At 34.8% G+C, this 26190-nt stretch overlaps 1 protein-coding gene across 2 annotated transcripts in view; it reads left to right on the plus strand.

The window, feature by feature from the left end:
- Positions 1–7115: 7115 nt before the first annotated feature.
- Positions 7116–26190, plus strand: part of LOC127944775 (ralBP1-associated Eps domain-containing protein 2-like) — a 30583-nt gene continuing 11508 nt past the window's right edge. Inside the window, exons 1-10 of one of the 2 annotated variants that reach the window (XM_052541020.1) lie at positions 7116–7488; positions 18220–18343; positions 19391–19566; positions 19651–19759; positions 21790–21899; positions 22728–22854; positions 22964–23027; positions 23107–23275; positions 24229–24313; positions 24615–24683. In XM_052541020.1, the coding sequence (XP_052396980.1) occupies positions 7309–7488; positions 18220–18343; positions 19391–19566; positions 19651–19759; positions 21790–21899; positions 22728–22854; positions 22964–23027; positions 23107–23275; positions 24229–24313; positions 24615–24683 (1213 nt within the window). In that variant the 5' untranslated portion in view covers positions 7116–7308. The remainder of the gene's footprint in view (positions 7489–18219; positions 18344–19390; positions 19567–19650; positions 19760–21789; positions 21900–22727; positions 22855–22963; positions 23028–23106; positions 23276–24228; positions 24314–24614; positions 24684–26190) is intronic. The other variant, XM_052541019.1, reaches the window with a different exon arrangement.

Consider the following 26190-nt stretch of genomic DNA (forward strand, 5'->3'; position numbering starts at 1 on the left):
GAATATTTTGTTTGCTGGGTAAGTTAATATAAGGAAATATAATGTAACCCAAAGCAATGCCGCAACAAAGCAATGCGAAGCAGAGCAATGCAACATTTGAATACAGCATTCAACAAGCAGGCCAGTTTTAAATAACTGCATTTCCATCTAGAAATGTTGCCAAATAATTAACTTTACTAGTCTGAAGGCATCTGAAACATACCACCTGTTTCCATCAGTTACTAAAACTGAGAAACTGAAAGTATCTATGACTGTAGAAGCATATTAATATTTAATGAAGCAATCATTGAGGAAGCATATGAATGGCTGTCTGTTGCTAAAAAAAACTGTGTTACACATTCTGTTTCAACCATTGACTGGTTTACTAGACTTGTGAGGACATTTTGTCCTGACAGCGGTGACAAAACCTGACCCACGAATAAGATTTGACTCTGAAAGCCATCAGCTCTTACTCAGCTGCTGTGGTCAAATCATTCTGCTCACGTTTTCAATCACAACCAATGTGGTCATCACAAAAACAGCCTTGGACTGAACAGATTGGCTGTTGATTATCTTTTGTTAAGTGTGGCACCTGCTTGCATTGGTCTACTCACTTATAGGTGTCTTGATTAGTTTGTTTCCTCATTGCAATGCCAGAGTAGATTTGAAGAGGAACATCTTGCTCTCATTCCACTCATAGTGAGACACAGAGAAAAAAGGTTTAATTAAGTTGCACAATATGGCTGAATAAAATTATGAATATGGACATCAAACCAAATGAAAAGAAGTAAACAAAAACTATGGCATCATCTCCGAGGGCTGTTTCAATGCTGAGTCTGACTTTAAATCCATCTTTACTTTCTACAGAGAGAAAAAGAGTTAATTTATTCACAGAAATCATTGCTTGCTGTTGTTGTGTAGATCTGGTACTTCCTGTTCTTTGTGGGCTGATAAGACTTTTGCTGAGTGTGTCCTTTACCATCCTCGTAAAAAGATTCTCATTAGGGAATTGATGTCACTTTATTTCTCAGTGATTTCTCAAGATACTGAACAGAATGAGAGAAGGTAAGATGCCAAACAAGAAACTGAACCTGTCTCTTCGGTCAGACAATAAAGTGGCAGAATCCAGTTAGGGATGTTTAGACGCTTCAACAATGATTTTGTCCTTATTTAAACTCTCTAGAAGTTGCAATTCACTGTAATTTCACACTCCCTCTGAACATTTTCACTTTCTCCTTTCCTTTAAATGTAATCTGACTATTGTGAATTGACTTCCCTTTTCCCTGGCAGACAAATATCTCGAGAAAAAAAAAAAAAAAAGCTGCAAGAAAGTGAAGCCTATTTTAACACCATTGAGATTTTTGCATCTATGCAGGGTTTAACAAACAAACAAACAACAACAACAAAAAACATAAGTACTAAAAGTATTAAAAGAAAACTAATAAATAAAATTTAATTCAAATTGTATGGACATTTAAACAAATTACAAATAATAAAAATTTTAAACATACAGCAAAATTGCTAAAATTAACTAAAATTAAACAGAAAACAGAAAATAATCTAATTCAAAGTATTAATTAAAAAACTTTAATAGCATATCAGTGATATTAAAATTACACTGATTATATATATATATATATATATATATATATATATATATATATATATATATATATATATATATATATATATATATATATATATATATATATATATATATATATATATATATATATATATATATATACAGTATACATGCAATACAATAGTAAGAATGAATTTATTTTCCAATAAAGTAATGATAAACTGAATTTTAAAATGATAATTGGGAGATTAGTGCTCATAATTGTCATACTTTTTTTCATATTTTCTGTATTTTCTTATTCATTTTATTAATTTTAAAATTAAATATGACCTAGAATCTGTCCTGAAAGTCCTGTGATATCCTAATTTTATTTTCTTGATGTGAAAGAGAAAGAACATTAATACCTGCAAATTCTCAATTCTAGCTGATTGAACATATTTTCTAGCATATTCATCCATCCAAATGTAAATGTAAAAGGAGAGCTGTGTGCCTGGCTGCCTTTGATTGTTTCTGTTGTGAAATGATAAAGTGAAATAGTGTGGGAGTCTGTAAACAGCTCTGTAGTTTGTGCTCAGGTCTATGAATGTAAAGGTGTCCCAGATAGCAACATATTGTCGGCCCAGATGCGGCCTACATCTGGGACATGTGGAATGATGATCTGGCCGACATGAAGCGTGGAATTTTGGCACTTTGGTGGACTGCTCTTGTTTACCAGATCTGGGCCAAAAGCAGGCCATAGCAATGCCACACGTCAGCCAAGAGCAAAGAAATAAACCACACTGGACCTTATCTGAGCCACGAAATTTTAATATATTATCCTCTCAGCTTGTCTAAGCTTATTAAGAAGCAAAATGAGAAAAAGAAAACAGAAAAAAAGAGATGAACAGAAACACAACAACAACTGACTGCAGCCACAGCCTTAGATGTATTCAGCTGAAGATAAAAATGCATTAAATCTCTGAAAATCTCAGCAGAGGAGGATTAAACAAGAATTAACAGGGGTTTTAAATCTAATGTTCGTTTCATTTGATGTCACCATAATGGTGATTGGTGTTTCCATTAGATGGGTTCTTAACTCTTATTATAAATCTTTTGTCTTCTTTGGCTGCTATAACAGTGTGTTTGACACATTTGCAGTACATGGTAGTTTGCTGTTGATGGTTTCACAATTATTGTGTAATGGCATAATTCACTGAAGTCATTTGAATCTTGAAGCTGTGTAGTTTAATGCTTTCACATTACAAGCCATGTGTTAACTTGAGTTGCAACATCAGTTTAAAGATATAAAAATAAGTGAACAGCACTGACACACACAGATATCAGCAATCAGCATATGAATATCATCAGATCAATTCTGCACATCACAAAAAACTACTATAAGACACAACAACAACAATAACAAAAAAACTGCAAAAATACAAAGTCAATAGATGAACCGAAGTTAGATTTAAAGAAAGATAATAGGACAATTCAACTGTATAATTCATGCTGTGATGCATTCCGGGATGTTTTGTATTATAGTACCCAGCATTTATTGCAACATTACACTTTTTATTGTCACCATTGATGTTAATGTGTTGATTTATGATGAATTTGTGTGTTAGTGGAGTTTAACTTTTTGTGTTATGCAATTCTGCTGATCTTATGCAGCAGTTTTATACAGCAAATGTATTATTGGCACAACACAATCATTAGAATCAGATTACATTAGTAAATCAGATATTTCATTATGATGATGAACCATCTATATAGCTGACTATCATCAACTGATCTTGTTTTTTCTTTTTTTGCTACTGAAGATTTGTTTGATAAACACACCATCATAACAGCCAGTGAAGACGAACCAATTATAATAACAGCTATGAGTCAAATAAATTGAACACTAATCACCATTATGGTGACTTCAATTGAAACAAACGTTACATTTAAACACCTGTTAATTCTCAATAAGAAATTCTGTAAACCTCTAACAGAAATAAAGTCAGTCCGGTTAGCAATAAGTGAAGCTGGAAATGCTGTTTGTGGAGTTGTTTAATCCTCCTCTGCTGAGATCTTCAGAGATTGAATGTCTTTTATTTTCAGATGATTTCATCTAAGGCTGTGGCTGAAGTAACTGATATTGTGCTTCTGTTTATCTCTTTTTTTCCTGTTCTCTTCTATCCTTCACTGATTCTACTTGTTAATGGACTTATTAAGGCTGAGATTACTCCATATTTAATATACACAGATTTTGTGACTCAAATAATGTCCAGTTGTGTTTAATTTCTTTGCTCTTTGCTGACATGTGCTATTGCTATGGCCTGCTTTTGGCCCAGATCTGGCAAACAGGAGCAGTCTGCCCAAGTGCCATCATTTCACGCTTCATGTCGGCCAGATCTTCATTCCACATGTGCCAGATGTGGGCTGCATATGGGCCGACAATATATAAAATGAATTAATAACAGATGTGGCTGCGCTGACCAGCTTTGTTTTTATTTTTTGCTTCTGTAATAAAACCTGTCACCTAGTCTCAATATGTAAACACAGCAAACACCAGGTGTTTACAGCTGTACAATGTGTGATATCAATATGAACCTGAACGTCATTTTGACTTATGGCTTTACTCTGTTATTTAAAGTTGTATTTTTTATTTGTAATGATGTGTTTCTGAATATGTTGTTGGTAAGATCACTTCAAAGTGTTGGCATACTCATGTAGGTGGGTCAGACATGGGTTGTTTCTGAAAAGTACAAGGGAGATCAGTTTTTAGATGAAGGCTGTGCTTCCTGTGAACTCTTGATGATTGAAGCAAACCGCTTCTTCTGCATCTTCCCTTTGCTTGAGATGAAAGCTTTTCCTGCAAGACCAGAAAAAGTCAAAAACAATGAAGTTTGATGGTTAACCATCTTCTGACACTAGAAGATGAGGAAACATTCAGTGTGGTTCATTTGTTACCTAATACCTGGTGGCAGTCGTGGCCTATTGATTAGAGTTGTACTTGTATCTCAAAGGCAGGTTTGAGTCTCAGGTCTGGCAGGAATTGTTGGTGGGTGGAGTGAATAACCAGAGCCCTCTTCCACCCTCAACATCATGACTGAGGGTGAGACCCTTGAGCAAGGCACCGGGCCCATAACTGCTCCCTGGGCACCGCAGCAAAAAATCTAAATAAAAAATGAAAAAATGACTGCCCACTGCTCTGGGTGTGTGTTCACAGTGTGTGTGTTTGATCACTACTCACTGCTGTGTGTGCACTTGCAGATTGTTCTTTTGAAGTTTCTATACATCAAAGAATCCTGAAAAAAGTGCATCAATTGTTTTAACATTGATAATAATAAGAAATGTTTCTTGAGCAGCAAATCAGCATATCAGAATGATTTCTGAAGGATCATGTGACACTGAAGACTCAAGTAATTATGCTATCGATCACAGGAATAAATTACATTTTATAAATTGTTTACAATAGAAAACTATTTGAATTTGAATAAGATTTCACTTTTTTCAAACTCATTTGTGTGTGTGTATGTGTGTGCGTGTGTGTGTGCATGCATGTGTGTGTGTAATATGCATAATATTTCCACACACACAAGTATAAATATTAAATATTTTAATATGAGATAAAAGCAAATATTATAACTTGCTGTAAGAACACCGAAAAATTGCCTACTCAGTATTTTGTCATGTTTTCCAGTAAACATAAACATCCTTATGAAAAGATAAATGTATTTGAGAAGCAAAATATCATCAGATATTAAGTTTTCAGAGAATATATCCTAAATGAGGTGTTTCTTATCCCTTGGCAATTTTCTATGCATAGACTTCACTAAATTCTGTTTAATTTGTGTCTTGTTTTCATGAGGTTTAATAAGATATTTTGCAGTTCATATTTAAAAAAAAAAAAAAAAAAAAAAGTTACCAAATGCGATGCGTATATGATTTTAGTGCTGTTTCAAGTACTTTTTCAACTTCAGTAAATTCCACACAGGATGTTAAATCAAATGCGACTCTCACTTTAGAAGAATGACACTGTTGTCTGTCACATATAAATGTCAAAAAATGCTTTGCTACCTGAGTGAACGGATGTTCACATGAGACAGGCAACACCCCAGAACTACAGTACCTTCATCAACTCCTCATTTACTGTATAGTGGGAGAGATCAATCTTCCTGAAGGTTTTATCACTGTAACATGAAGTAGACAGGATGCATTAACTCAAGCCAAGTCCAACATGACCTGAGGTAGAGAGAGATATATGAGTTACTAGAAATAAAAATGTGGCTGATTGGCCAGTAATTGCAGATTCAGTTCATGTGGTGTTATCTGTGATGTGTCACAGAGATCATAGTTCATAAATCAGCTCTTATGGAGCTCAAACCTGCAACATTTTTCTTATCAGAAAAGATCGTTAGCTACATTAGCTACATCACTTCCACCCACCGCCCCGCCCAGGATCTTTTGCCCAACACAAGATGGCAGTAAAGATCTAATGCATTCTCTTTCAGACTTTCGGCAAAGGGAAATCATTAACAGACCTCATAGTTAGTATTCTACATATTCGTGACATGTTCATTATTGATTGTGTCAGTGATTCACATCAAATGCATAAAAAAAATAATATAGTTTTCTTTTTTTATATTGCACACTTTCAAGTTCTAAACATAATTAAAACATAAGTAAAAAAGTCTCTGTTTTCATGCAGTTATAAAATGTCATTATTATTTCATACTTTTAATATGAAATAATCATTTTTTAATTAAATGCAAATGTAAATAGTAAATATAATGTAACATTTTGGTTGCACTTTATTTAACAGTACGTGTACTGTACATACATGTACTTACAGTGTATTTATCTAAGAAAGTTTTGGTAATAAAGGCAACTATGTGTTTAGGGGTAGGTTCAGGGGTAGGTTCAGGGTCCCTAGTCATTACAGTTATTTTAATTATAAAATGTACATGAGGAACAGGCCTGTAAATTAAATGCAAATGTAAATTCCAAGTCTTTAAATTTTGAAAATAAAATGTTTATATACATATTTATAATAAATGTAAAATTTTAAATACAATGTCGACGTTTTTAAATCTTCAACATACATTTTAAATAATATTTTAATATATGTAATCATTAATAAATGTAATAATTTAAATACAAATGCAAAGGTAACATCTTTAAATGTTAATATTGCATATATATATATATATATATATACAAGTCTAAATAAATATGAATCTTTAAAACTAATGTAAATAGTACATCAGTATAATTTGAAATATATCTTAAAACAACTTTAAAGCAAATGGATGGCACACTATATAAATGTAAACATTTAGGCTACATTTAAAATCTAAATATATATGCTAAATCTATTCATTGACATCTTTATTAGAAAACTAAAATACCAATGTAAATATTTAATCAAAATGCTAATTGTACCTCTAAATATTTAGTCTGGTGTGTGCAGTGAGAGTTTATGTGGGCTCGTGGCGCCTCTCTGCGGTCGGATGTGGTCCTGAGCGAGAATCTGGATTGTGTGAGTGTGTGTGTGTGTGAGAGAGAGAGAGAGAGAGAGAGAGAGAGAGAGAGAGAGAGAGAGAGAGAGAGAGAGAGAATGAGTGTGTGTGTGTGTGTGAGTGAGTGAGTGAGTGAGTGTGTGTGTGCGCGCTCCTGTACTAGAGCACCGCAGAGCGGACGCTCCTCCCTCCGCCACAGGCTGGGACACTGCGAGGCCGTACATCTGGTCACCCGGCGTCTGCGGCTCACGCTCAGGGATGGATCAGGGATCCGCCGCGGGCACCGGAGGGACCTTCATTTCCCTGAGCGACAGCGAGCAGAGATGTTACTCCGGGCTGTACGCGCTCTGTCAGCCCGACAGTAGCGGCAAACTGGCGGCGGGGAAAGTGGCGGAGCTTTTCCGGGCGTCGCAGCTGCCGGCCGAGACGCTGCACCAGGTGAGTTTACGCGGATCCCACCGCCGTCCTTCAAAGAGCGTGTCGGGGACGCCCTGGGGGGCTTCTCGAGGATCAGATATCTGCTGTGTCTGGATGTACAGTATGTGACTGTGTGGTCAGGAGAGAGTAAAGTTGAGGGACCTGCAGGCGTTTGTGGTACAGTGATGGTATCAGATGGTAATACTACTACTAAGTTCTCTGATATGTAAAAGAAATTGACCTATGAGTGAGGGCCATGTTTATATACCATTGCATTGACATAGTTCTTAAAGATTTTCACAGTATAGCCATGGTACCATGTCCAGAAACACATGATAGTACTATGGTACTTTTTTGCACTTGAAAGTGTAGCCTGCTATGTAGCTTATATTGTAACTGTACTCTATACAATAGTATTTATACCATACATGATGTACTAGATGCAGTGTATGCTATATATATATATATATATATATATATATATATATATATATATATATATATATATATATATATATGTATATATTACTAGTAAGATAAATCATAGTATTTCTCAAACAATAACAATAAGTCAGAATATAAGCATCTATAAGCAAATAATATATCAGCTGTAACAAATGAAGCATCATAAGATAGGATTTTCTGCTGACATTTGCATTACCAGGCATTTTTATTTTTTATTTATTTTACAGTTGTAAACACTAGGATGTGTCATGTGTCTTTTGATATATCATGAGTCAAGTGAAAGGTGTTTACCGTGTTCATTCGGTCAGGCTTTGTAGGTGGTGTTCAAATACTCAACTCCACAGTTGTGTGTGTGTTGTCAATGAGTGTGAATAGCTGTGTGAGTGTGTGAAATCTGATGAGAGGAAGGGTGCTGCCTCATTCACACACAGATAACACTGGGCTGGACTGGCTCACACAACTGGTTGTTATAGGTGGGACCTAAAATAATACCTCTTTTTATTTCAGTAATCCATGAAAAAGTTTGCATGTTGCTCTGGTTTACAGAATATGGCTAAATAAGCAGCAAGAAGTTTACATTAACCATATTAGTTTTACTTTGATCTATTAGTATTGGTGTAGTGTTCAGCTAGCGTGCACATTTAAATTAAATTAAATTAAATTAAATTAAATTTATGCATTTAGCAGACCCTTTTATCCAAACGACTTACAGTGCATTCAGGCTATCAACTTTTAAATATCATGTGTTCCCGGGGAATCGAACCCCCAACCTTGCGCTTGATATCGCAATGCGATACCAATTGAGCTACAGGAACTCACAAAAAAAAGTACATGTGCAACAGGGGTTTCTTTTTCTTCGTATTACTGATATAGCTTTTATTAACAGATGTTTTTTTAATGTTTTCGTAATTTTGTTGCATTTTTGTCAATTTTATTATTATTTTTTAATATGTGTTGTTATTTTTATATTTGTTTTACTTTCATGTTTATTTAATTTAAATCAAACAAAATGAAAATTAAAAGTCTTTTCTTTACAGTAGTAAATAATTTAGGATGTTTTCTCTACTGTTATATCATACAACTTTATAATTGTATTAATTTTGCTTCAAAAACAGTCATAAAATAATAAAAAATAATAATCATCATCACCTGACACTTTGAATTACAGAGCATGTTTTTTTTTGTTTTGTTGCTACTTTATCTTTAAGATTTGTACGTACTGTATATAGCTACTTTGCATGTGCTTTGCCTTGTGCTTTGCTCATTTTGCATTTCACTTTGGGTGTTTAGGATTAGTAGTAGCCTATCTGTCCTACTTACCTCACTGTGACTGAATGGGTCACGTTTCTGAACTCCCAGCTGGCATTGTTGATGTGTTAAATTGGACAGTCATGTGTTAAGATTTAATATATAAATATGACACCAGAAGATTTTGCACCTTAGTCTTTTCAGGCTGGGGAAGCTCTTAAACTATTTTCATAGTCAATGCTCGTTATTAAAAAAATTAAATGAATGAATGAATAAAATAATAAATACAATTTCTCAAAGTAATACACTACCATTGCTTGGGGCCAACCCTTTATTTTTTTAAAGAAATTAATATGTTTATTCAGCATTGATGCATAATTTGATCTAAATGGACAGTAAAGACGTTTAATGTAAAAAAAAAAAAATTATTTCACATAAATGCTGTTCATTTGAGCTTTCTATTCATCAAATAATCCAGAAAACAAATGTAACACTGTTTCCACAAAAATATTCAACAGCACACAGTTTTCAACTTTGATAATAATCAGAAAAGTTTCTTAAGCAGCAAATCAGTATATTAAAATGATTTCTGAAGGATCGTGTGACACTGAAGATTGGAAGAATGATGCTGAAAAATCTGCTTTGAAATCACAGAAATAGTGAAATATTTTTCAATAGATAACAGTAATTAAAATTTTATAAACACCACAATTTTGAACAGTACTGTATGATCTCATAACCTACAGAAGATGATTTTTAAGATCATTGCTTTCTGGCTCATATTTCATGGTCTTTCAGGCACAAGTAATCTAATGTAAACAAAATCAAACACAGGCGATTAGATGAAGTGTGTCTCAGCAGGCTTTGGCGTGGAGCGCTGCTGCAGTGTACGCTGAGAATCATCTCATTGTGTTCCTGCACAGACAGGAAGTCCAGCTTGTCCTTCTGCTCTGTTTCCTGTCTGTTTGCCCTGGCTTGGCAACCCATACTCACTTAACCCCTAAAAAACAACAGCAGAACACACACCCACACGCACAAACATATCTGAGAAGGCCACATTAGCAGGAAGCATCACACACAGCCATGTCGCTTTTCTTTGATGAATTTCATAGTCATTAGAGTGGTTTTTAGATGTCATTTTTCTCTTTAACTGTGTGATGTTGTTCTGCTATTTTGTCAAATACTCCACTAAAAGACAACACAAAGTCAAGGTAGGGACTTTTTTTATTGTTTCCTTCGTTTCTGGTCTTATTTTGCAAGATGCATTAGTTCATGTTATTTTGTAGAAGACCAGTTTGATGAAAGATTATGAAAACACTTCTAAAATGCGTTTTCTATTTCCCTTTAAAAGGGGATGAATTTAGAAGTGCAACATCTTAGAAAGCAGGTTTACGGTTTTTAAAGTGTCCTATATAGCACAGGCCAGTAAAAAAAAAAAAAAAAAAATTAATTGAGCATGTGACCTATGTTTTTGTATGAGTTTACTCAAACACTTGTACAAAAACATAGGTCACATGCTCAATTTCATTTTCTTTCTTTTGTTTTGTAAAAATGGCTGTTTTTTACATATGAAAGCACAATAAACACAATATGAAGTAGTTTGTATTATGGCTTGACATATACATGTTGAATAAATTATACTGAATCCTAGACTTTACATTTCTGAAAAATATAAACTAGGTTATGAATTATTGTTCATGGGCAAAGCAGCTCATGGCAGTGTTGTTTTAATACAGTTTATATACTATTACAGTTTTTGTCTATATCATTGTTTAAATTTATTTTTAGTTTAGTTTATTCCATTTTTATTTTATTTTAGTACTTAAAGTCAGGTAGGGCTGCCTGATTATGACAAAAATCATAATTGTCGATTATTCCCTTGAAATTGTAATTGCGATCATTAATTATGATTATCAAAATTTACATTGAATAATGTTTATACCATTGTTTGATGCAACTGCATGTCTCACTGTAAAAAATTACTGTGATTTTAACGGTATAGAACTGTGGAAATGCTACAGTACCTACCCGTTTACTGGTTAACGGTAATTTCCTGTAAACTTTACAGGGAAAAACCGTAAACTTACATTCCCAGAATTCTCTGCGTTGCATTTCAAATTTTGTTTGAATTTGGATGTGTTTTCTTTGAAATAACTATGTTTTTTCTTATTTTTTTCTCATCTGTTATGTTTATTAGGTTTGTATGTTACATAAAATGTTGTTAAATTAATGTTTATTGCATATTTCAGTTTAATGAGTCTCACCATGATGGTGTTTAGTGCTTGTGTGAATGACACCGTGCACCTTCTATGTATATTATAATTTAAAAGCTGCTTGTGATGGGCTTTGTTTCACCACGTGACTCTCTCATCACCACCTGCTTTTGGTGGTTACCATTGTAATACAAAGGTACAAAACAGATTTCAGTGCTTCAATTAAGTATGTATATTAATATAAATTTTAATATTAATATTATATCAGTTAAATGGTTTATGGTATTAAACTGTAAATATAAAGTAAAACCGTTAAGCTTACAACAGTGTAACTTTATTTTTACGGTATAAAACCGTTAAACAAAAAAAAAGTTTTACCGTATTTTTTACGGTATAATTCTGGCTACCACAGCTGCCGGTTTTATACCGTATATTTTACAAGAGCACCGCAGTTTATAAAAACCTTTAGTGCCCCTATAGTATTAAGCCTCAAATGTCAACTATACATCGGGTTTGTTCCTTTAAATTGTAAAAAAGTAAAAATATGAACGGTATTATAATGTTATACTAAAACTAAAATGTAAATAATGGGAAAAACCCTTAAGATAACATGTAGAAAGAAAAAAATGCATCTTAAGCACGCAGAATAACATTAGTGAACTTTGAATGATTAACTGCCACTTTTAACGATTCCGTAATTGTGGCATCCATAATGGCAATCGCGATTAGAAATTCGATGAAATGTGCAGCCCTAAAGTCAGGGTTATTATAGTAGCCAAAACTGAAACTAAAATTAAAACCATAAAAATGAATTTCGTCACTTGAAATAAAATAAACTAAAATGTAATTGGAAACAGCAAATAAACATTTATTCAAAATATTATCATCTCATTGATACTAAATTAAAGCGAAAATGTGACATAAAAAATGTATGTATATTTTATTTCACTTAACTCTTTCACCGTTTAGGGAAAGAGACAATGCTTTCCTGCTATTGACAGAATTTTCTGGCTTTCCCTGTGTTTTCTGTGCTATTACGCATCTTATGAAATAAAAAAAAAATCTCTGGTTTAAAACACAGTGAAAAAGAAGCAGTCTGTTTTTATGTTTTTAACTTGAGTTTTTTGTTAACAATAACAACCCTGTCTCATGGTCAACAAATGATCATTATACGTGGCCTCTGCGTTTCGGTCATCTCCAGGGTCTCCTCAGACCCTCATTTAAAGTCAGTCAAGTTAATGGTGAGGTAATTTAAGCAATACACAGCTAAAAGGGAGAGAGAAATGTGTGTCCAAAGGAGAATAAACAAGTGATTGTGTGTCTGGAGGTCTGTCAGCATGCTCTGGACTGCTCTCATCCGCTCTGACCCTGCTGTGAGCGAGTGCTGAGCTCTGAGTGATCTTCAGCTGTATGAAGATGACAGTCCCTGGCTATTTGTCAAAGGAAGGGGTTGATGTGTTGCTTTTCATGAATGACAATCAAAGATCTTCAGTCTTTTGGTTATGTGGAGTGACACAGTTTTGCTTCAACCACAGCTAGATATTTATGTTTTCTGAAGAATGCAAAACTCGGCAACATGATGCAGGGCTGTTCTGTGTGGGTGTTGCTTTTTTGTTACTATAGGGCATTGCTAAAAATTTCTAAATGTTTTTTTAGCATATTCCTGTGTGGTTGCTAGGGTGTTCTTGATGGTTTCCAGGGGATTTTAAATTAAATTTTAGTAATTAAAAAGCATGTCTTATTAACTCTTTCCCCGTCAGCATTTTTAAAAAACGTTCCCAGCCACCGCCAGCGATTTTGAAGTTTTTCACTAAAATTGGATGGATTCCAGTATATTTTGCCGTATGAATATTTGATTATGCAATAAACCAAAATAAAGATCAGACTACTTAAAAAAAAAAAAAACACTTGAATGTAGGTAGGTATCATAAAAATGTGTAATTTTAAGCAGAAAGCTGAGAAAATTGCATTTTTGTCAAAAATTACATCTGGATAATATTCAGTACGATTATCAAAAGCATTAATCCAGTAAATCGCTTCCATCAATACTTCCAAAGCTTGCACAGATATATACCACTTCCTGGATCAACATTTTACTCGGTTTTCTTATACACAAAGCACTACAACAAGTACAGAACAAAAGTAAATACATAAAAAAAAATAAGAATAAAATAAGAATGCAACAAGAGGTGGAATATTATACATGCAGCAACCAAAGTCATTGTCATCTGTAGATCAAGTGGTGCTTCCCACAATCCCCTGGGGCATCTGTTTATCATTGAATCTTCCATAGTATCAAAATGTTCAAGTAAATTTTTTGTGAGCTTCTATATTTGTAAGTTAGTTTATTAAAATTACATTTTGAATAGCAGTTGTAATTATATTGCAATTATTATTGTTGTTAAATTCAAATTCAACTCAAATTCAGGGATTGATTTGGCATTTAAAAGTGATTTGATTCAGTTCAGTTCTGAATGGTTCACACCATGGCTGCTGTTGCAGGAATTACACACTGGAGCTTTATTTAACAGGCTAACATAATAAACACCTTTTTGCGTCAGAAATAATAATTGTATGGGGCGTGTCATGTGAAGTGATCTCTGTTGCCATGGGCTTTAAAACTGTTTTGGCACCTGCACGTTTGTGTTGTGATGCTGTGAAATCCCTTCTCAGCCCCAGATGGAGGAAACAGACGGTACATGAGCTGAGTTTGATCCGGTTGAACAGGAATGGATTTAATGCTGCTTCCTGTCCACACAGACTTATTTAATCAATGGTTGGGTGATACAGCAGCTGAATTTTTGATAATTTTTTATAGTAAATTACAATGACATAATACAAATATATTATAAAAGTAGTGATTTATAATGTTTTATTAATTACATTTAATTTATTTTTTATTTTATTATTATTAGTATTACGTAGTGCTTCTACAGAAGCTCAAGGTTAATTTGAAATTTAATTATGATCAGCTGATTATAAATCAGCATCGTTGTGAATTTACATAGACATGCTTTTTAAGTTTTCGTTTATTTTCTTAATCTTATAATTTTTGTTATTTGTGTATTTTATTTTTTATTATTTAGTAATTTGTTGGATCAAAGACAAAACACTTCAGTATCATTATGGATATCATTCTAGATATTATTTTCTTAATATCTAAAGAAATATTTATTCTCAGGTACATTTCTCATCTAAAAGATGTTTTAGTGGATTTTTATGGAAGCCCATTTCTGACACAGAATAAAACAGTAAAACTGATACGATTCTGACTTTTTTCCCCTCACAATTCTTGCAGTTTTCTTTCCAGAACGGAATGGAAAGTTATAAACGGGCTTTCTTTCTTGCAATTCTGCGTTTATTACTTGCAACTGTGAGAACAGGATCAGGGAGTCAGAATTGCACGATTTGCAAGATATAAACTCAGAATTGCTAAGTAAATAAATAAAATAAAATAAAATTGTAAAATAAAAAGTTGCAATTAAATTATTATTATTATTATTAAATTAATATTATTTTTTTTAAATATATAGATTTCAGCATATAGATTGAATCTTTCACTAAGACAAATCCCTGTAGAAATGTATCTTAATTTCACATTTGTAATTGTATCTTTATTTCATTATTATATGAGAGGATCTGCAATCGGCTGGCCTCCTGTATCCCAGCATCCCATAAGCTGTCATGAGGAGGGTTCGGTGGGGAGGTTTAATTCTAACTGATTTTAGCATCCTCCCCCAACATGCACATTTATGGAGTAAGATTATCTGTTCTCTGTGTGGATCAGGAGAATGCAGGTCACGCTTAAGTAATGCTGAAGGTCAGATGATTAAACTGAGTTTAAGCCGCCACACACACACACACACACACACACACACAGTCTTGAACTCCAAAAGAGTTGTTGGGTCACCCTTAGAGTGTGTGAAGCTCTTGTCAAAAGCTTGTTATTTCCATCAGTCACAGTAACAGCTGACTTCAGCGGCTAGAAGCACAGAGCTGCTCTTCATCAGAGCATTTGCATGAAGTATTGAAACTGTTGTTCCTCACACATGATAAAACTTAACCTCCAGTTCCTGCTTTCTCCACCAAAATGAAGATTCCTTCGAATATTTTTCAAAACTAATGAATGTAGTCCTTTAGCTCAGTATGAAAGCGAGGGTTTAAACACATCCCAGAATCCCTTGCAGCTTGTCCACATACAGTATACAATGGGATAAGGTTTGCTTATTACCAAAGCTTTCATTTGTTCATAAATACATAGGGGTCCTACAGTAAGTATTGTAATATTTGATGTAAGTTTGCTGTGCTTATCCATATAGCATGATCTCATTTACTAATTTTACAGTGTGTGTATATATATTTTAATTTTATATTATTTCAAAATTGAAATTTAAATCTATGCATTTTTATATATTTTTTTATTAAATGTAATGCATATATATTGTATATACACACACATAGGCAAACACACACACATTTCTTTTTTAAGAACTTCAGGGAATATTCTAAAATGATTAAATAAATCTACCAATTGAACAATTTATTTTTGAATTTAATTAAACAGGATGGCATTCTGGAGATCTTGCTGATGACCATATATAATTACTAGATGTGAAATGATGTCAATATATTATTGTCATGATGTTCGTATATTATTTCATCATTTCTCTGGAAATATGCTCTCTTCTTTGACCTCTTGCAGGGAGGTCAAAATGTCCCAGGCTTTAGAAATGAATATGACTGTGTTTTGGAGACAAAAGTCCATCTGAAGCCTGATCTGCTGGACCTCTGCATTTGATTCGGTGAGAGTTTTGCGGCAGGCTTTTTGTTTGAGTCATATTTGGCTGAAGTTCACCTTCAGTAATAAACCATCAGCACTGCAGGGATCGGAGGAGAACGCGATCAATGGTGGAACAGGAACGCTGAGTCAGAGTTTGAGAAGTTCTTCAGATAATGTTTGGAAAGGCAGAGGGAACACCGTAGGTGAGATTCGAGTTTCAAGAACACGCATGACTTTACTTGTATTTTTTCTTCTTTTCTATTAGCTGTATGTGCTCAGTAGTGCTGCTTCTGAAGAGTCTTGAAGTGCAACTTTTCTTTGAAGAGAAGTTCATAGAAATTCAGAAACTAGTCTGGCTTGAGCAGCACAACAGGCTGTTTTTCTCTTTTGTTATATTTAACAGCACACCGCACAATGTGCTGCTATTTAAAGCGCACAGATCTTTTCCTGTGTGTGAGAAGTCGTTTACAATGAATCGCAGAGCTCAACTCTATTGATTATGTCTATACGGAAGGATGGATTTCAGTTGTGTGGAGTGATACAACAATGACTCTGGTGCTACTGTGTGCTTTTTCCCAGGAGGAATTTGTAGTTTATGTCTCATAGAACTTTAGGAAAGTGATACAGCGATGATTTACACTTTAGAGTTTGTATTTTAGTATTGAAATTCACAGGAATACAAATTCATGCTGTTTACTTTTTTAATGCATGTTTGTGGTGTTATTGAATTTTGTTCCAATTTGCTTCTAATCAAATTTGCTCCACCTTTGAAATGCCTTTTCTTTTCTGCTGACATCATCGAGCCCTTTTATTTTGCAACGTTTCAACATCCAATCAATTTCAAATGCATAAACTCCTGTCCTACATTTAGCACTTTAGTATCTTGTTTCATTCAGAAACACACTACTGCTAATACTTTAAAAATATTTTTGTTCTGTAAGAGTTTTGATATTTTGAAAAAGAAGTCTCTTATGCTCAAAAATATTGATAGAAAAATACTGACCCCAAACTTTTAATTTGAAGTTTGTCATATTATGGAAAAATAAATGGTATTTTATATCGTTTTGAAGTGTTTGGATTTCTCATTTAGGTTCTCAGAGACGTCTTTTCAGGATGGATGACGTCTTAAAGCATCTTAAGGCAGTTTCACTGGTCTGAGCCTGTTGTGGTTGGTCTGTTAAATGCTTTTAGAGCAGTACTGGGCACTTTTCATGAGGCCAAACCGGAAGGCCATCTTAAACCAGCTAATACCAGCATGTGTTTTTATCAGGGGTAGATCGTTTTAACATCTGCGTCTGTCCAAAGTGTGTTCCATTGTTAATCTGAAGGTCTGTGTTTGTGGTTAAACACTTCCTGCAGGACGTGTGGTTTCTTAACTGTCATTACAATACGAGTTTTCAATTGCAGAAGCACAGATGAATGTGAATTTCAGCCTGTTCAGACTGCGGTTTATCTTCATTCGGCTTTCTTTCCATTGTAGGGCCAATAATGAGGATTTACAGTAGCTGTTATCTTTTGATTTTTAAAAAAAAACAGCTCCTCTGGCTCCTCCCAGTGTCCTATTGCCATTTGCAGAAACTCCATCGCTCCCGGTAAAAAATAACCAATCAGAGCTGCGGTCCGTAACTTTGTTTGTGTTCAAAATGTAGAAAAATGTATATAATAAGCGAGTACCCCATGAATCCATTTTCCAAACCGTGTTTTTAGCTTGTCCTGAATCACTAGGGTGCACCTATAATAAGTGTTTATATTCGGACTATTTTAGATTGCTTCGGGGGCACCGCGGCGGAGTAACCCAGTACCTTTGTGATTCTTCAGAGACATAAACAGAGAGAAGTAGTTCCGGCTACGATGTTCTTCCGCAAGACGCAAGCAGTTCTGTTTATCAACCGCTAGAGCGTCAAAAGTTACCTACCGCAGCTTTAAGCAATGATTGCAACTAAAATAGTGCTTTTGAAATATTGTAGCTTAATTGACTTAGCTATGCATTCTGTGACTTTAAAGTCTCCATTAATAAATCTCTCTCTCTTTCTCTCTTCATAACAGGTAACAGAAGTGTGTGGTGCTAAGCGGCTTGGCTATTTCAGCTGTGGACAGTTTTACGTGGCTCTGAAGCTGATAGCCGCGGCGCAGGCAGGTTTGCCAGTACGGCTGGAGAGCATCGCAGGTGGTAAGTCCTCAGCATTTGTTAAATAAGCAAATAATTTGTATTTGTGATCATCATTGTTTCCTGTTGAACACCTTAATAACTCCACAGCAGTTCCAAGTAGTTCCAAGTTCCAGTAACATTATCCCAAACTGTTGGGCCTGAGTTCAGAAAAGAATTCAAATATTAACTCAGCAGAGCAAAACATTTCCTAAATGTATTTACTTAAACAGGGCGATGTTGAGCACTAGGCTGATCCAGAGCTCAGCACAGCTCAGGCCACCCCGGCGGGCTCAAATGTGGCGATCGGCGCCTGGATTAGTCTTTAATCCTGGTACAGACTGTTAAACCTGTTGGCCCTTTTACTGCGGAAACACAAGGAGAAAGACAGTCTGTCTGTAAACAGGAAAGACAGAAGTATACCTTTGAGAAAGATTGGCTGGGTAATGTTTACTTTTTAAAGAAGATTTTTCTTGCTAAACCAGCCAATAAGATGGTTGGGCTTCTGTTTGCTGTTTAAATCAGTCCCTCCAGTGTTTTGCAATTCAGTGATCACAAAACAATGCAAATATTCTTCTTCTTTTTTCTTTTTTTTTTTTTGCAATCCTGCATAATTCGCCGTTTAACCCACAAATTAGTCTCATTATATATAAATACAATCTGTCATATGACTATTGTACATCTAGTGTCATATGTGATATCATTTACAGCCACAAAATAATTTTGATCACAAATAATTATATATTGTAACATTTTTACTTACTTTTTATTAATGATTATTCATTATTAATTAATACCTTGTTTAACACGTATGTGTGAGAATTTGATAAGACAGAAAAATAAACAAGCTTTCTGTTTGTTTGTTTTTTTTTGCTATTGTGTATGACCGTTGTACATCTTGTTTAAAAGTTCTGTCATAATTTGGTAAGACGTAAAATTAAACAAGCGAAATGAAGGCAAGAAAATACACATTATTTATAATAAATTATATACTGTTTAATCCACTGTATACAGATAATAGTATGAGTAGTATGCCGTTATGAACACACTGACATGTATCCTTCTCTACAGAACTTCCTCTTCCTGTGTTTGTCGGGATAACGAACGAGCTTGAGATGGGTTATCCCAATCAACCGTTGACCAATGAGAGCCAGTCTCACATCCTGGGCTTGGTGACAGGCTCCGCCCCTCGTCCCCCCGCAGACAGACCTGTACTCAGACACCCTGACACCAGCATGGACAAGCAGGTCGGTTTATCAAAGATGACATGCAGCAGTAGCTCGATGCTTTTCCTCTAATTAATGACTGTGTTTTACACTTGTGTGTGACAGGAGGCGTGGTCTCCACCACAGTCACCTGGCATCTCCCCGCCCCGTTCACCATCAGCCTATCGCTGCTATTCATATGGTGCACAGAGAAACGGAACAGACACACTATTGGGTGAGAGTCTCTGTCAGTCATTCTGCATTCAAATGAACCTAAACATCAAAATGTAAATAATTGTATATATATATATATGAAGAGTTCAGATACAAAAGCCTCTAAGTGCTATCTGAAATTTTCAACTAAAACTTAGATTTTTATCAAGCTCCTATGCTTAGGTTAAGTCATTTTACTTTAATGGCAACGTGCAGGTCCTTTTCTAGGCTATTAAAGTGAAATAACTCAACATAAATATATAGGAGCCTGATAAAAGCATCACTTTTCCAGTTAAATGCATCCTTTCTGAATAATTAAAAGTTTTAATAATACTGAGCTTTTGAATGGGCATGAAAATTATGTTTTCCACAAAAATATGAAGTAGCACAACTGTTTTCAACATTATAATAAGAAATGTTTCCTGCACAGCAAATCATCATATTACAATGATTTCTGGAGGATCATGTGACACTGAAGACTGGAGTAATGATGCTGAAAATACAGATTTGCATCACAGGAATAAATGACATTTTAAAATAGATTCAAATAGAAAACAGTTGTTTTAAATGTATTAATATTTCAGAATATTACTGTTGCTTTATTATAGTTTTAATCAAATAAATGCATCCTTGGTGAGCAGAAGAGACTTCTTTCAAAAACGTTAAGCATCAAGGACCAGGAGGTTTTTTTCCAGCAATTCCTATGGGAATGTGAAAGTAGATTTCCAGATTCCCACACGCAGTGATGCTTTTATTAGATAACACAAGCACATGTCACACTGCTGTGTTTCTCACATTATGAGTGTAGAAGTGGCTCTGTACCCTTATGCTGTCAGACAGCTGTGTGCATGTGTGTGTGTGTGTGTGTGTGTGAGTGTTCAGCCTTGAGCTGCTGTCTGCCCTCAGAAAGCAGTTGGCTAATTGCTGCTCTCCTGTGGCGTATCAATATCGCACTCGTCTAATCACACACCTGTTGACTCACAAGACTTCAGCTTATCCACAGGCAGCACAACACACTCAACAGACAGCAGTTCTGATGAAACACACACACACACACACACACACACACACGTGCTTTCCTGAGAAAATGCCTTAAGCCAGGATATTATTTTATGTAATAATTTATGCTAGTGTGCTTCATTTATTGCTGATTGTCCCTCTTGACACATCGCACCTAAAATTTCAAAGATGTTGATGTGTGAAGCAATTATGCACATCAACTTATTTTATTATGTACTTGTCAGAAAGCAGATATACTGCTTCTTGTAAATGTCGTCAAAATGACAAGGCTGGCTGTTAAAATGAAGTGTAAATTAATAAAAAAAAAGCTAAATATTTGTAAAGAAAGCAAGGTTATAAATTAATGTGCGGTATTTTCACATGCACGCCCCCTTCAGTACAGTAGGAGGTAGTGCATGAAGACAAACTCAATAGAGAATAACTGTACATTTTACCTGTCTAGAAATAGGTAAATCTATCTGTTTGTCCACATCATGTGTTCAAATATACAAATATTTAATCATCCCAACTAATGAGCAAATGATTGTGAATATCCAGTTTAGATTTTCCCACTGAGAGAGGAATACTGTGATGGTATACTCTGGTGTTATTCAGCATTAAGAAAGAGCTTTTATCTCATTGTTAACTCCGACTGTGAACAGAGAAACACCAGCATTATGGAATGCAGCTCAACTTTCTTCATTAGTCAGCAGGGACCATTAATATTTCATTTAAAAATCACACATAAAAGAAATGACGCTCAGGCCTTCAGATGTAAAGAACGCTCAAGAGATCAAAACCTAGTCAGGCCTGTTTGATTCTTACAGATTGTAGTCATATCAAAGATCATGGCCATCACTGGCCTCATCCTGAATAATTGATGCTTGTTCAGTATTTTACATTTATTATTCTGTTAAGTCGAAGCTGAAAACTTTTACTTTAAGTCTGAAAGTGTCTGAAACAGTGATCACAGTAAGGAAATGCCATCTACTGTTAAGTCATTTTGTCTGTCTTCATCCTGAAATGTTGACTCTCTCTTGTTGTTGTTCACAGCATATGAGGCTAAAGGGCCAGGTCTTCCCGGCGTTCCTCAGGAAAACTCCTCTCCCAGTCATTATTCTCTCAGACTGCAGCCGGAGCAGCCTGTCGTCACACGCGTGGAGGTTTCCTCACACCTCCTCTTTTTGCATCTGATTGGACGATCAAATAGAATAGTCTTAAATGAGGAAACATATTAAGGCTCTAAATCAGGATTTTGGTCATGACACTGCTTTTTAAAAGTGTATTTGTTTGCTAGAATATTGGTCATTTCAAGTCAGGCCACATGCACACCAGGGCCCGTATTTGTATAGACGTGCTTACAAATAATATTAAGACAAATCACCTCCAAATTGATTACAGACATGAGCTTAAGATATCAGTTTAATATAAAGGGAAGAGAAAATGATTTTAAAGAATGCAACACACGACACCATAGCTTATAAACTTTGTCAAACATTTCAGAATTTCACAATGTTTGATGAAGATCACATGACTGACACGTTAATAGTAATATACTGAATAAAAAATATGAATTATATTGTGTTCGCCAGCTTCATCTAAAAAAAAAAAATCATTTTCTTTCTTTGCAAATATAAAACAAAATTTTCGGTAGAATAAACCTACGAAGGGCATAACCTGTAGTTTAATAGTAAGATATGCTGAGAAATAAAATGAAAATAAGGATAGATGGCATTTTTTATAGATGCTATTTCAGAAATGTTAAGCTTTAATTATAATTCATTGTATACTGCAATGCAAAGGCCACACATGGCTTTTAAAAAGAACAGTCCTACTTCATTTCCTTTTATATAAAAAGCTATTTTTCCATTATTGACTGATCAAAAAGAGCCTGCTGCTTCCTTGACTTCAATGAAAGGCATACATAATTGGAAAATATTTTCATCTTTAGGCTTTTCAGGTCTCCTCAAACTGTAGTTTTTCTCTTTCAGGTTGCGTCTGTGGAGCGCGTGGAGGTCGATTACTCGGACGACCCCTGGAGGATCACAGAAGAGCAGCGTGAATACTATACCAACCAGTTCAGGAGTCTCCAGCCTGACCTGAGCGCTCTCATCATGGGTAAGAGAGATCTGCACCACAAACACATCTCAGATCATCTCATACTGTTGGATTTATGGCTTTATGTGGGCATGTTTTGAAGTTTGCTTTGTTTTTTGTTCTTTTTCAGGAACTGTTGCAAAAAACTTCTTCACCAAGTCGAAACTTCCGATTCCAGAGCTGTCTCATATATGGTGAACACAAAACCTCAGTTCCTCTTAAACATGCAGTGAAGGGCCTCTTTGCATTAAAACAGTCTTGTTTGATCTTCAGGGAGCTGAGCGATGTTGACAAGGACGGCGCTCTCACGTTCCCGGAGTTCTGCACTGCCTTCCATCTGATCGTGGCCCGGAAAAATGGTTACCCTCTTCCTGAAACGCTCCCTGCCACGTTGAGACCGGGCTTTGTGGAAGCAGGTGTGCTTACAGCGCCACCATCTGAGGTATGAGATCTAAAACTCACTAAATGTCTACAGTATTTGCACCTGGAGTATTTAATGATGTCCAGTGGTTCTTATTCTGTATCATGTTTTGCAGTTATGAGAAATTTCAGAACATTTAACTGAACTCCAATTGCAATTGTTTCACAATGACAAATTACGATGACAATATGATGCCTGGAGCCAATAAGCTCATAAAAGAGAAAATTTTACATTTATGCCAAGATCACAATGTTTTGTACATTTTCATTCTGTTCTTTTCTTCTCTCTCTCTTTTGATTGGCACACACACACACACACACTGCCCAAACACACACACACACACACACATACAAACATACACAGATATCTACTCACATACATATTGTCATCAATTTAAAGTTTTTTATTGTATATATCTATATATATTTATTTTATTTTATTTCATTTTTATATCATTTTGAGTTGCCAATGACATTTCTATTTTTTTTTTTCAGTTTAAGTTAAATTAATATTTATGTTATTTAATTTCAGCTGTCAATTAACCGCTTTTTAAGTTAAAACAATGTTTACTCAAATGTTTTAGTTAAGAATAACATCACTGGTTGATTTAGATTTTTATTAATTCATTCACAAACATTTACCTGTGGCTTCATCATTGATAGTCCCTGTAATGATTGTAAAAATGTATCAGTTTTGTACATTTACCTCCATATAGAAAAAACTCTAAACAAGAATAGTACAAAACAACATGCATAATATATATATATATATATACACGCACACACGCGCAAACACACACACACACACACACAGAGTAAAGAAAGAGCATGTTTCTCTGAGCATGTTTATTTGGCTGAAGGCAGAGGGTGCTAATGAGTTTCAAATGATATCTCAATGAGCCAAAAATCCAGCTAGTCCTGCCCTTATCTCTGAATAAACCTCATTTTATGGCTGCTTTTCATTTTCCCAAACAGATTATAGGTTCTGTTGACCTGCAGATGACCTCTAGACCAGGTGTGACCGCTAAGCAGGAAGTGAGAGATGAAAGCAGGAAACGGGGTATGACTTCGGAGCCAGACGTCAAAAAACATAAACATGATTAAAGGAAAAAAATATATCTAATGTTTTTTATACAGTGGCCAAAAAAGTTAAAATGTCTAAATAATGTCTAAATACTTTAAAATAGACTTGCTTTGATATTTTAGAATTTAATGCAATGATAATTTTGTTCTCTCCAGTTTTTTCAGTTTCTTAAGTGTGCAGATATTTTTGAAGCCATTCTTCCAGACTTAAGAAGGAAAACCTGTTAACATACTGATTTTCTTATGTAGATTGTGTGTTTTTATTGCTGTGTCAGCAGAATTCATCCTAAAGAGAATTCCAGAGCCACATGAAAAGCCAATACAGCATATCAGCACTTTAAAGTCAGGTGAGTCACTGTCCGCAGGCGCAGCGGGCCACGCACACACCCCTGACCCACACCAAATCAACCGAAGCCTCTAATTTACCTATGCTTTACCGTCTGTGTTCAGGCAATGATGAAAATACTGTGGTCTTTTAATTCACCCTCATTTTGTTCAACCTGTATGACGTTTCTTTTGTGAAACACAAAGGGAGATGTTTATCAGAATGTTCCAGGTGCTCTTTTCAATATAATGCAAGCAAATGGATCCTGTCTAGCTCACAAAAATTACGCATTAAAAGCTACATAAAGGTAGCATATGACATATGCACTAGATTCCAGGTCTTCTCATGCCATCAGGCAGTTTTGTGTCAAAAACTAAATCTTCCAAACCTCTGAAGCACAAGATCACATATTTTCTAATTTAACACATGAAGATGCACCAGGTTTGAAATCAGTGAAAAACTCCACTTGCTTTGGTATTTTATTATCCAGTGCAAGTTTCTTCAATCTCTCCAGTCTACAAATATTTTGGGGGCCACAGCAGAATTGAGCCTGATAGAGAATTCTAGACCTGCAGGAATACAACAATACAAACAAACAAATAAATAAACAAGACTGCTTTAACTTATTACATGTTTTATTTTAGTGTTATGTATATACTATATTAGTATTTGTTAATATTTTAAATTCCCTTTTTTTTAGTTCCAGTTTTATTTTAAATCATTGTTTGTTTTATATTTAAGGTTTTTAATATTTCTGTTGAGCATTAATTTATTTTACTTAAGTTTTAATTTTAATTATTTTAGTATTTCAACTTATGCTTCCTTAAAGGAGTAGTTCACCCAAAAATGTAAATTACTGAAAATGTACTCTCCCTCAGTCCATGAAAGATGTAGATAAGTTTGTTTCTTCATGGGAACAAATTTGGAGAAATGTAGCATTACATCACTTGCTCACCAGTGTATCCTCGTAGTGAATGGGTGCCGTCAGAATGAGAGCCCAAACAGCTTTTAAAAAACAGCTGCATGTTTGTAAGAGAAAAAAACATCATTAAGACGTTTTAACTTTTAAATTGCAAAATATGACTCCATGTTCCATAATAATGCTTCCTCCAGTCAAAAACATCAATTCCATCCAAATAATACCATCTGAAAACAGGGACAGCTGAATAGCTTGTCATCTTCCTTATTTATAAGTCAGCTTCTTCCTTATTTATAAGTCTGCTATATGAACGAATGCTAATTTGAGAACTATAGAGGGTAATTTTGGTCTGTTTCTCCACCTGACATATCATATGACTTCAAAAGGCTTCCAACTAAGTTTATTAGTCTACTTAGTGTGCTTGTTCCCAATGTATGGAAAAGGGCAGCATGAACAATCTGCAAAACGTCTACTTTTGTCTCATTTGTGCTTGCCGCAACACAAGTAAATAATGACAGAATATATCCTTTAAGAGACCAATGGTCAGATGGTTCATGATTAAAAACAGACCAATCACTGTTCTGTCTTGGCAAATCAGCACTTGTGGTCT

The sequence above is a fragment of the Carassius gibelio genome, chromosome A23 (genome assembly GCF_023724105.1).
Source record: "Carassius gibelio isolate Cgi1373 ecotype wild population from Czech Republic chromosome A23, carGib1.2-hapl.c, whole genome shotgun sequence".
Taxonomy (NCBI): Eukaryota; Metazoa; Chordata; class Actinopteri; order Cypriniformes; family Cyprinidae; genus Carassius; species Carassius gibelio.